General features: G+C 36.9%; 1 protein-coding gene across 4 annotated transcripts in view; it reads left to right on the top strand.

Moving 5' to 3' along the window:
- DCLK1 (doublecortin like kinase 1) overlaps window positions 1-13,647 on the top strand; it is a 325,416-nt gene that overhangs the window by 257,265 nt on the left and 54,504 nt on the right. The window contains exon 7 of one of the 4 annotated variants that reach the window (XM_074959621.1): window positions 4,680-8,921. The exons of the other annotated variants lie outside the window; for them this stretch is intronic. Coding sequence (XP_074815722.1) covers window positions 4,680-4,736 — 57 coding nt within the window. The 3' untranslated portion in view covers window positions 4,737-8,921. Of the gene's footprint in view, window positions 1-4,679; window positions 8,922-13,647 lie in introns of those variants that run through there. 4 annotated transcript variants of the gene reach the window in all.

The raw sequence follows: 13,647 nt of genomic DNA, 5'->3' as shown, positions 1-13,647 counted from the left end.
TGTAGTTTTTTAATGCAATTGCCTAGGATTGCTTTTTTAAGGAAAAGTGTATGAACAAGTTATTCTATATCTGACTGTAACAAACTCCCCTTCTTGCATCAATAGGGTTTGACCCATGAACCTCCAGCACTGCAGCATAAACTGCAGCCATATGAGCTTCAGGTCTAACTACATTAGCCAGCCATAGGAAAAGGTTGTTATCCCAGAGTGAGGAGATGGCTTCTAGTACTATGTGCTGGGATCACAAGGTAGTTGAGGGGAGCCTGGTCTGACACACACACACACAACCTCTCTCTCAACGATGCTGGAAGGTGGGGGACTCCTGTCCCATGTGGTGCCCTTGTGGGGTGGACATGAACTGCTTGGACCATGTCCTGGATCTAGGTGGTTTATGGGTGGATCCCAGCTAGGTCCTCTCTTCTGCGTGGGAGATGGGAGAATTCCTGCCCCAGGTGGTGTCCCCAGAGGGCAGATGAGACACTTACACTATGTGCTCCATTCCCATCGGCAGGAGTTAGGGGAGTGCCTGACCTATGTGTTGCTGCCAGCGGGATGCTGAGCTAATGTGATGTGCTGGGTCTGGGAAGGGAGAGGGTTTGTCAAAGAAATGCCAGCCTGGCTCTCCACCCAAACCTCCTTCCAGATACATATGTTCTGGGTGCTCTTTCGTGTTGCTAGTACAGTGTCCGCTGCTATGGCAGTAGCCTGGGCAAGGCTATTTAGAATGTTCAGTGATTTAGGCAGGCTGCTAGAATTGTCCTGCTGAAAGGAAATGGTGATTTATAACACTTTGGAATTCAATGGTACAAAGAAAAGTCACCTGTAGCTTGAAGAGTTTCTCCCTTTTGAATATCAAAGACCTTATGCAAACTATAAGGGTATTCATGCTTCTCAAAGAAAAGATCCTAAGAATCTTTTATAATTGAAAGTGTTGGGCAACCTAGGTATAGGGGTCGCTACCATCACCCCCTTATATTTGTGCATATACTTTTAAAAGATGAAATCTTGGCCCTGTTGAAGTCAATGAAAGTTTTGCCAATTACTTCAGTAGGGCCAGTGTAACCCATACGCCTCCTGGGTGTGGTGGTCTGTCCCATCTATTGACACCAAGACCACTTAGAGAGAGAGAGATAAAATGAGTTTGCTCTACAGCTTTAGCTAAGAGCCAGTTGGCTTTTAGTTCATGCGATAGAGGCTCATACACTAAGCTCCAGAAGTCCCAGGTTGAATCCCGCCCGCTGACAACCGGGGTCTGTCAGTGTTACACCAGGATTTCACATTATTCATGAAAACCAACACTAGCAAAACCATTAGGGATATAGTTTTAAACATTCAGAAGTCAGGAAATGGAAAAGCAAGTTTCACCCTTACCTATCATATATCTGGCTCAATCCGGTCTTTCTGTAGCTATGCAACATCCATTGAAATCAGTGAGAGTTGTGCATTAACATCTCAGGGTAAGTTTGGGCCTACTTCATAGGGAAGTGACATTGAACAGTATAGCTAGCAGTCCAGAACAATTCTATAGGTGGGACATAGACAATTTAATATTAACAAGAGATAATTAATTTTGCATTTCCTGACTGTCTCAAATTGAAATCTTAATGTTACAGTAATGAAATGTTTTAATAATTAAATTTCACCAATTTTGAAAGTAGAAAAATGAGATTAGTATTTTAATATTTCTATTGTATACTTCCACAGCTGCCAAGTTGAAAATCTGTGCAATTTAGGAATGCCACAATGGGGGCAGGCACTGTCTCTGTGTTCTGTGTTTGTACATCACCTAGCATAATGGGGTCCTTGTCCAGGACTAGGATTCCTAGGTGCTACAGTAATACAAATAAATAAAGAAATAAATAAATAATAGCAGAAAAATCATATCCTCTTTAACTACTTTTGATACTATTTACATTTGTTGTTCCATAGTGTTGTAATAATACTATTACTTTAATCTTAGCAGAAGTTTTGTACCATGCATGTAGCAACCTAATTTTTCAGTTCCTTAAATTATTTTAATTATAGTTGTGCTGAGAGTCGTCCGCAGTGAGATTAATCAAGCTGAAAAGTTTTAAAATATAAAGTTCAGGAATTTTTTGTGGTGTTGTGCAAAGAGGTCTTTATCTTTATACAGCAGAAATGTGGGATTTTTTTGATCATAACATAACAAAAATTGGTGGATACATTATCCAGAACATTCTTAACCTTTGGATTAAGATGGTGCACAGGAAATTTTACTTCAGTGCTAGCTAGCAAATAACAAATGTTTGTGGGTCAGGAAATACACTGGGATTCCCAAAATTTCAAAGGTTGGATTTAGGTGTGCCTTCCACGTGAGCTGTGAATGAATTAAAATGCATGGAACAAAACAAACTTTATTTTTTGTGGCTATTCCTTAAGTTCAAGGAGTCCAGGTGAACATGACCCTAAAAATCTGTTTGATTAGAAAGTTTGGTTAGCTTTCCTGTCATGGAGTTCACTCACCACTAGGGTTGCCTAGTCCTGGCAGCTCGGGGGATCCTCTCTTTCCAGGTCCAACACCCTCCTTCTGCTGCTCATTGCGTGCACCTCTCTATAACTCTCTGTAACTCAGGGTGCTCTGTCTTCTTGGCTTCTCTCTCTCCTAAGTCACTATACTCCTCACTTTCCAGGGTATCAAAGTATTTCCTAACAAATGGTTTCAGGCAGTCTTCTCATTCACTGCCACAATGGTGCCTCTTCCCCAGTGACTGGTAGGGGAACCCGGGCTCACCCTCTATCCCAGGTTCCAGGGCGGGGACCCTCTAATCAACAGCACCGGTCTGTCCTATCCTAAACCTTGGTGCCTTTTCCCTAAGCCTCTCCTACACCTACTATCTCCCGCTTTCTCTGAGTTTGCCAGCCCAAACTTCCTCCTCCCAGGGAGTAAATGCAGACTAGATTCCATAGCCTCACCCACACCTCCCTTCCCCCAGGGAGTGACTGCAGATTTCTTCCCTCCCCTATCAGCTCTCCTGGCTTTATAGAAGCCCCCTCTGTTCCTGCACAGGTGATTTCCCCCTAATTAGGGCTTTCCTCTCAGCCTAACTATCCCCCAGCTTGCAGCCTAATAAATTAATTGATCCCTCTGGCCTACACTAACCCTTTCAGAGTGAGGAACATACCCCATGACATCTCCTGACAAATGGATGCATTTCTGTGCATTATGCGTCAGAAATACCAAAACATAACGATATGTACATATAGGAGAAGTTTTAATAATAGCTAAATAATTACATTAAAAATTAGAAAGGACTGTTTACAGTTATGCCTCAGCCTAGATTGGTTACTAAAAGACAGGGATACATTTAAAGCATGATTTTCAGAATCTGGGGCCTGTTTTGCATGCTGTATGTATGCATACAAATTGGTGATTTAAAAGCACACTTGGCTGTTATGGATACATGTATGTATAATTCTTGACTTCTGTGCATGCAAAGAAAACACAAATGTTCATGGGTTATGATATTTTCTTTTTTAAAACAAAACAAAAACAAAAGAAACCCATACATCTTAAATATTCCTTTTTTTTAAGTTAAGATTTTTAGGATTGTTTTAAAAAATAATACTCTCCTGAGGAAGAAAATGTGAATAATTTTACTGCTGAGTCCATCAGTCATCACCATTTTCATGTGAGGTGATAGTGGTGTTTTTGTACAATTGCAGGTTTCAGCAATGTCTGTCTTGTATTTGTTTTAATATTTTTAAACCCATGACATGTTTAAAAGAATCCCAGCTTGAGACTCAAGGTATCCACGCTGTTTTAATGAGTTGTGTTGTGTGGGGGGATGGTAAACCACTGGGGAACACAGAATTTATTTCCTCCCTCTCTGAACCAACACTTCTACTTATTTCACCTTGAAATGAGGCTGCTCTACCATGCACCTTTCTGCTTGGTGAACATTTTCTTGTGTTGCATATCTTTGAGAAACCTGTTGTCTTTTGTAGGTTGGGTGAGGTTATCCATTATACTCCCACACCTCTGGCATTTGAGGATTATCTGATTAGTCAGAGGATGCTTAGAGTGGGTGTTGAAAAATAGAAGTTGCGCCTCTCTCTCTCTCTCTCTCTCTTTCTCTCCCTCCCTGCTGACATGAGCTTGTTGCTTGGCTACCATCAGAAAGAGCCAGTGACTAGGGATTTTACATGCTGTCTTTTTACCAAATAAAAAAATTGTGGAAAAAGCAGCACCACTGTCAGATAGTACTATATATGCAACCACAGTATTGAGGGTTAACTGCCCTAGGATCAAATATTTCTGGACCCATGCTGCATAGGTCCAGTGGCCTTTAGGTCCTGATGACCTTATAATACAAGGTAAGCATTTACTTTTCTGCTACTGCTTGAGAAAGAAACAAAAGGAAAATATTACTTGAATTCCATATTGCCAAGTCCCAAACCTGCTATGAGATTATGCAAAGCAGTCAGTTATTGTTTTATTACAGGGCCTTTATTAGTTAAGGTTAAAAAAATGCTATTTAAAATATTTTCTATTGACAAAATCTAGATTTACTGATGTTTCTAGGGCTCTGATGATTGAAGACAGGTTACTTTAAATTAAACCAACAATTCTGGTCCACAACAGCAAAGAGATTATAGGACAGTTGCAGTGTAACAAATTGAACACAATAAACAAATCTATACTGCCCTTCATCTTACAGGACCTGTATCGCCCACTCTCTTCGGATGATTTGGATTCAGTAGGAGACTCAGTGTAAAAGAGAAAATGGAACAGTGTTTATGGTTTGTGATTTGGTGAAGGTTTAACATTTCTTACAAGATTAGCTGCTAATTTACAGTAACAGTGAATTGCACAAAAGGGTTTTGCATATTTAATGTTAAAGTCATCAAGTCAAATATATACAAATTTATGGGGGCATTTTTGGTTTTACCACTTCTTTTGATGCAAGCTTTAGGGTAAGGCATTGAGTGCTTGACTCAGAAATGAAAACTAAGCATTTGTGCACACATTATGGGATAATGATTGGGTTAGGTGAATATAATGAAGAAATCAATTATGGGCAGAGAAGAGCACTCCTATTATCTTCTGCAATAGTGATAATATGTTCACAGTTTTTAATATAGTTCTCTTTATTTGCTATGGTATGGACATGAACATTTTTTGCTCTGTTAATAAATAGCTCAACTTGTATGACAGAACACAATTGTGACATCAGACATTCTCCACCACTTTGCCCCTCCATAATATGAGCATTCACACTTACTTGATAAAACGATTTCCAGTGAGTTCTTAATCTAAAGAAAGAAAATTGAGAAACCATATGTGGTTGCTAACTGAAAAGAAATGCTTTCAAAGAACTGTTAAAAGTATTTTCACTGTACTAGAATTTGATAACTGTAAGAAAAATGACGTTTAGCAGGAAGCATGAATATGATATTGTACCATGTCAGAGCTGTTATGTTAATCACTCTTGTATTGCATAGGAAAGTAAATATTAATAAGAAAAAATCTATTTAGTTGGAAAATACATAGACCTGCTGGCAAACAGCATACTGTACACGCAATGACACCTTTTTTGCAAACATATTTTGCTTACAAAGTGAGTATTTTTCACTTGTGTTAAAGATAGGAAAATCTTTCTCAGACTCTGACATAAAGTATGTTTTGTACCTTTTCCAAACAGGCCATTTGAAAAATGAAAACCTTTAAAAATGGTGGTATTATGAATCAATCTCTTAAGGTCTGAATTTTTCTGAGTTCCTTTATTTTCTATATCATGGACATTTTGTACAACATTAATATGCAAAACTCTTTTAGTGTTAAAGTAGGTCTTGCATTGTAACCGGCTGCTTAACACACACCTACTAATTTTGTTTGTTTTCTGCTGCTTTATTGTGAGAATACAAGCTAACTAATATAATTTACATAGTTATGGTCTTTCCAGTTATATGTTAAATCTTAATTTAATATTTATTCTTTATATTTAAGGCATAGTGTAGTGGTCATATATTTTTAGTAGTTCATTTACTTCTAGTATATCAAATACTTATGCTTTAAGACTTAGTGCCCCAACCATGCCAGATTCCTCTTTTTAAACAAAAAATTTACACAGGTGGTATTTTTGAGGTAATTGGTAACATCCCAATACAGCATCTTAAAAAAAAAAATATCAGGAACATTTGTTTAAATACCCAGAGGGTTGTTAGCTACTATATAGCAACTTTTAAATGTAATATTTTACAGTTATGCTAATCTGTCCTTAAAAAAATCATGCAACTAGAAAATGTTGACATGTGGTACTTACAGCTTGCAGTCTAGTACATTACCATTTTGTCTGCAGAGAATATTGAAAACAAAAAATTGAAAGGGCAGCAGAACACAACACTTAACCTTCTATATATTCGCTATCTGGTTGTAGTATCATTTGGGGAGAAAGACACTGATCTGGCAGGCTTGTGAAGCAATTGGATTAATCCATTTTGAACACATGATTCACCATACCTGCTTCAGAGTTCAGGTTTAAAATGATTTCCAACAGAAGTTGAGAGACCTCTGCCGAGATCAAAAGGTGCCCTGTTTTACCTAAAAGACTCAACAACTGTGAAGTTACTTGTGCTTGTGCCTGTTGTTGATATTTCTTTGTAAAAGGTATTACTTAGTTCAGTAGAGTCCATAATAGGTGGCAGTGGGTTGGCATCAGTTGCCAAAAATGCAAAGAAAGTGATGGAAGAGAAACAAAATAGCTACTGGCTCTAAGGGATTGGTTTTGTCTGCAAAGAAAAGAAATTCCCAGAATTTTAACTTGCCTGCCCTCTGTCTTATGGACTACTGTTTGCTCAGAGCAGTCCATTGAGCATTATTCATTCTGCACAAACAGTAGATATTGCCAGTGAATCTGAATTCCATGGCTTTGGTAGCTATGGAGGCGACTTTGGGACTAACAGTTGACTGATGATATTGCCAATTTTCCTTCCAGGCTGTTTCAAAGGATATGCTAGTCCCTAACATTTAATCATTTAAACATACTATTCTTTTTAAAGGGTTATTTAAGGGATAGTGTACATCATTTACTTTAGGAATGGAAGTCCCTTAAAGTTTGAAAAAGCATGTTGTTTATAAACGTTAAGATTCCCTTTTATGTTGAGTGTAATTCCATTATATACATGAGCAGAAATTAAATGTTTCTTTGGACCAAGACCATAAGGTTCCAGTTCACTGGTGAACTGGAAATGTGTTAACTTGGTATTGTAGCTTTGCTTGCAAATAGTACAACTTTTATTTTGTCATCTGGCTTTGTCACTGTTATTAAATAGCAGAATAGTTTAAGCATCTTCGTATTATTTGAACTTTGTATAGTTCCTCTCCTTATGTTGCATGACCTGTTCCTACCATAAGGAGTTTACCATGTGGTTGAAAGTTGTGTATAGATTGTGAATGCTTTGCTTCCCCTTGAGCCTCGTGGTTAGTCATGAATATTTTCCTAATGCTTTCTGCAACTTTTTTTTTTTAAAGCAACGAACAGTTCAAATGTGAAGCACAGTATACAAAAGGGCTAACTGGTTTTGAACCCATGGACAATTACATCTTGTTTGTGGCTTCTTTAAATGAATATATGAAAAAATTTAGTGGTCTTTTTGATATATAAGGGCACATGATACAAGGGCACATGTTCACCTGGTGCAAATTTTCATCGCTCCATTAAAGTCAATGGACCTACGACAACTTACATTAGCTGAACATCTCCCTTGAGGAACTGTATACACTTTGAAAAGCTCTCATGTCCACCTAATGATGGGTCTGGTTCAGCTCTCTTTTAAATTAGTGGCAAAAACGTCACTGACTTCAGTGGATGCAGGATTGGGTCCTTATACACAGCTATGTATACGTATGCAGGCTGATCAATAATGGTAATGTTACGAATGGTAATATTTTGACCTATTTGACCTTTTGCCCCATCATGAAGCATGCTGTCCTGCATTGTAATTAAATTATATTGTGTTGTAATATTGTTTAAAATTAAATCAGGAAGCTATAGTTAACTAACAGCATCATAGTGTGGAAAATTGTTTTGCAAAACCATAAAACAATTCAGGAAGAGTACATTTTATTTGTTTGTTTTTAGCCCTTTGCACCTTTTTTGTTATGGTGTATGTGGCTATAAAAATGCATACAGGTGTATGTGGGTATTTATATAAATATGCATATCTCATTGTGTATACATGTATGCATATATATGATAAGAAAGGATATGTAATGTCCTAGAGCCTTAGAGTGTATGGCTTGGGATTATTGGCGTGCTTAAAACATTGAAATAAATAAAACTGCTTGTTTTTACGACTTTATAATTTACACTACAATGTGAACTTTATACAGCAAAATATGTTGTTACAGAAGATGTCGTCCAACTCTAAATGTTAAAATTGACAGTTCCAAAACAAACAAACAAAATTCTTTAAATGGTACCCAAATTTACTATTTCATCCAAAAAAAAAAATTAAGATTAAAAACACAGAAAAACACGGAGGCTAAATTTACCTCTTCACTTGTTGAAAACAAATATTAATGTTTACTGCACTTTTTGTTAGCATCCAATTATTATGCAAGCAAATACATCGATTGTAAATAATCTAACGTTGGATTTTTTTGCTTGTCAATGGCAAGAAGAGAGAGTCTCACCAGAATGTTAAATAAAAATACAACCTTATGTCACACAGTTAGAAATAGCTTTACATGTAGATACAGACATACAAATGGTTTTTTAAGACCATTAAGAATGTATTTGATGCCTCACAATAATAACAGCATATCCCTGTGCTCTGAACAGGGGATATTCATAGCTATACTTTTTTAGTAATACTTGTTGAATGGCCTGCTCTGCCTATTTACCCCCTGGATATGATTTGTTAGGGTTGCTGAGTGACCATAGCTCCCATTTTAAATCATTGTGTGTGGTGGGTGGGGAGGGTGTGAGTGTGGGTGGGTGTGTATACACACTTTTATATAAAAGCTATATATATACACAGTGTGCACATCTGTATTTGTGTGCATTTTAATGTCTGTATTTGTGCATCTTGATTATATTCACATTTCAATCACCTTCAGCAGTAAAGTATGAAAAAAGTACTGTATTCATATGCATACCCATTGTCTGATGTGTTGAAATGTAGAGGTAATTAGTTGTGGTTTTCCCTGAATACGCTGTATTGAATTTAACTCTCTCTAGTGAAAGATGAACTAAAACCATTTCTGGTAAGGGCTCTTTTTGTTAGTTGCTCCATAGTACTGTAAATACTGACACATCAGTCACAAAACAAGTTAAAGGTTTTTACAAAGAGCTCCATATGGCCTTTATTCGAAGAAAAGTGCTTGGATATTTTCTTCTCAAATCTTCCATTTTATTGTATTAATGTGCTTCAGGAAACCAAAAAAACTGTTGATTTATTAGCAAAACTTGTGAAACCTACAAAAATAAGTTCTGATTATTTGAAATAAAACAATCAGCTAAAGAAAATCACTTCCATTTTCTGCCATTGTTACATCATACTGTGTTGTACTTGTGTTTCATATTTGGCCATGTCATACCGGTTGCAGTTTGTTGTATTGCTAGATTTAACATTATCCTAAAATATTGTAAGTCATGTAATAAATAAATGGAAAAAAACCCATACACGATGTTCAGTGAGTTTATTTTGAAAATGTGAAAAGCAGGCTTCAGAATAATTCTCATGGTTATTATATATACATATTGGATGACATTGTTCATCTAATAGTTCAATTAATGTAAGCGTGTAGGATTCATGGATCCTAATAGGTTGCTTTAACTAGTGGATGCATTTCAGTAGCTTTTAAAATTTAAATTCTGGGCTCTAGTGTATAGAGGTAAAGAGTCCTCTAGGGAAGAATTTTGTTTCTAATAGGTCCTTTGGAGACAGGAAATTTACCTGCCTAGCGTTGCTTATGGGTGAATTTGTGAGTGTGTGACGGGATAGATTTGAAGTATGAAGTGAGAAATCAGTGTGCTGTACCGTAAGCAGTGTACCGGGTTTTGCTGTCAACTGAGCTTTAGCAGCACTCTTCCTAAGTCACCTAATTATTAGAAAAATGTGTCTGCAAAGAATGTTGAACTGTACTTGCTGTATTTTAAAATAAATACCTTGTTTCCCCAGCACACCTTTGCCCTCTTTCATTTATACTTCCCTAGTTTATTTCTGGGGAAAAACTTAGCAACAGATGACATTCCATCTCCTGCTGGTTACTGTCGCTTCAACTCATTTTCAAGAGCTCTTACTCTATAGGTCTGTGAGACTGATACAAATTCCAGCTCAGTCCATGTCCTGATCATTGGGAAATTGGTCTGCCAGGTTCAAAACCATTTTTCCCTTAAAAATGTTTGCGTTTTGCATTTTTTATCAGTAATAAGGAGATGGCTACCAGCAGTAGCCTAATGAAGACAAAAATGAAGCAGTACTATATCAATAATTTAAAAGAGGGCACAAAATAACATAGAGTTAGAATTCCTTTCCTAAAATGCTTAGGGGCATTGGGAGAGCTTTTAAAATGTAGCCCAGACAAATAGATGAGATTAAAAATAAAAAATTGACCACAGTGCAACATTTCTAATCCAATGGAAGAAATAGGAAACAGAAATCTGTGACTTCCTTAGAATTTCTTTTTCTTCTGTTTAATTAAAGATATTATAATGTCTATGTAACTTCAAAAAAAAAACACCTTTCACTATGCTACCGCATAAGTAACTTTTACATTGAATGCAATCTGGATATAGTAAAGTTATGTGGGCCAACTTCCTAAAAGCATGAATCTGATATATATTTTAAAAAACATCCATCTTTCCTCAGGAGATGCCAGAGAATGAGTGAGGGTAGAGACTAAATTACAACTGATTCTTCAAAGCAGTGGTTCATCCAGCTCAGGTTTAAGATTATTACTTGAACACTAAATAGAAAACTGTTTTAGCCTTCCAGTATTGTGCTTGCCCTGTAGGCAAACAGAATACTTAGGCCCTCCGATTCTATGGTGATGAGTGCAATACAAGAACCTATATAGAACAGAATACTTTAGTTTGCCATTTTTAGTTCTTTTCGCCAGCACGATATTCCTGCAAACTTTCCCATCTCACTTTCACTCCCTTAAGCCCTCAAGAAAAGAACAAAACAGTTTCCTAAATGAAACATATAGATTATTGCTTGTGCTTGAACTGATCTCTTTGTATATCCTGAAGTGCATATATGAAAAATGTGTAGCTCTTCAAGCAGGATCTCATTTAAATCATGTGCCTCAAGACACTATGCAGAATGTAGGACTATGGACAAAACTCATGCTTGCACACATTTCTTCTTCCCTTCTTTCCAGATGAAGGCAGCTTATTAATAAATGTAGATCTCATGTGTCAGTTTAGTGGTATATCCCAACTTGAAAAGAAAACAATTGCATCATTTCTCTTTCTGCACATTGAAGTCCACTGACTTCCACTCTTTCAGCACAAAGATTGTGGATTTGATGTTTCTCCATTAAGTAATTTTTACTAGTCCTGCACTGTTTACTTGAGATTTTTTTTCTTCTCATCTGTATGTGCCAAAAAAAATGTAACTGATTAAACAAAGGAAAATAAAGAACATTTTTCACTGGATAGAGAGAGGGCAATAGAACTTTGTCTAATCCTTGGCTTCTGTCTAGGCTGTAATAAATACAACTGAGTTTCTTCTTCAAAAATGGTACCAAAAAGTAGTATTAATTTTACTTTTTGTTGCTGAATATTTTACCCTCTGCATAGCCTTTTAAAAACATGTCCTGCTCTTGAAATATTCCCAGTGTACGTTATTCTCCATTCTTATTGGTTTTACGACAGTGTAACTTCAGTGGAATTAGGTGAGCAGAATCAGGCTCTTAATCTCATTTCTACACTGTTTTGTTGCCCTTATTTTGTCACTAAACATGATGACCATTAGACAAGGGAATGGGCTTTCAAGGGAGATGGTGGAGGATTAAGATAATTTAATAACCTGAATAATTTATAACTGAACCAAACACACATGGGTCACAATATTGCATAGGCAAGGAGATTGGCACGTTTGCCTAACTGGTCTCTTTAGTTTCTAGGAATCTCTGTTGATATATTTCCTGGTGCATTCAAACACACACTACTGAAATGTTTAGCCTTTCCCCTTACCATGTTTGTAAAATCCTGGGTAATTCTTGGATATGCTATAATAATTTAAAGCATTCCCTTACGATGTGCCTCATCACTGTGCCTGACCTATACTTTGTGTACTCATTTTACTCTGTTTCAGTAACACCCTTTTAAAAGAACACAACTCTGCATGTGTTCCAAACTCAGCTTTACATCTGTGTGGATTTCTGTTACTGACATTTCATCCACATGCTTCCTTCACGTTAGCAAAATACAAAAGAATCTATTGTCTAAAGACTTTGTAGTCTTCATGTGCGCTAATAAAGATTCCGATAAATTGGAAAACGTAATCCAATGTTCCGTTTTCAAGATTTGGGAATCTGATATGCATTAACCTGCTTCCTAAACATACTTGTTATGGGTTTCCTTTCATAACTGCTTCATATCAATAGTCCACAAAAATAATTCCCTCTGTTGTGTGGGACTGTGATAGAAGATGAGTTTTGGATCAAGGTGTATGTAGGAAGAGGAGAATCCTCAGATTTATATAATACTTTACCATACTCTTGTCCTTGAATTTGAGGAATGGCAGTTGAAGTACACCCTTTAAATATTTACAAAACAGTTGCTGAATAAATCTCTCAGTAAAACATGGTTGAAACTCTATAGTGCTAATCTTCCCATTCACATCAATAAGAAGTGTGGTATGTTGACCATCTGTTATGTGAACCCGAATAGGATCTGAAATACCTACACCAAAGACCTGATCTTTTTATGCCATTGCTTTTATGTAGGTGTGTCATAAAAGCATCCAGGTGTCAGCAACCTGTGCAACTGGTCCCTGTTAAATCTGCTTAGAGGTGATGACATTTCAAGTGCCTCAAGATCTCTTACAATTAAAACAGCTAATTGCATTACGGTCTGTAGTTGAAAATATCTTGCTCTTGCACAGGGTTTTTTCCTCTGCAATAATCCTAATGGGATCCACAGCTGTGAGGGCTACCATATGTACAACAAAGAACTGCATCAGGATTAGCAAGCCAACTGGAAGAAACACCAAGCCCCTCAAGGGAATGGGGCTCAGAGGGCTTTCAGCTTGGTGAGGAAAATGAGCTAAATAAAGTCTAAATGAACTCTGAGGTCCTTCTAGCTTACAAAACGGTGAACGAATAAATAAATAAATGCCTTTATATAATTCCAGGGAACTGAAATACACAATGAAATCAAGCTATTTGTGACTCTTTTACCTAGTAACCTCGTCTGCATAGCAGATGAGACGCTCTGTGTGTGGGGATTGTGACTATAGACATGTACATACAATTCCTGAACTTTATTAATATTATTTTTTAAATCTGTTTAATACAATTGGAGGGCTTTCTTAAATGTGATGTAAAGGGCATTCCTTCATGGTTCTGTGGTCTGGCAGTCTTCAAAATAATTCATTAACACTCCCTTCATTTTACACTTTAGTCCACGCCCACTTGTTTTATGTGCACAACTCTCACTGTTGTCAGTGGGT

Source organism: Natator depressus, chromosome 1 (genome assembly GCF_965152275.1).
Source record: "Natator depressus isolate rNatDep1 chromosome 1, rNatDep2.hap1, whole genome shotgun sequence".
NCBI classification, from domain to species: domain Eukaryota; kingdom Metazoa; phylum Chordata; order Testudines; family Cheloniidae; genus Natator; species Natator depressus.
The sequence above is the reverse complement of the archived record's forward strand: the minus strand, read 5'-3'. Positions and strand labels throughout refer to the sequence as shown.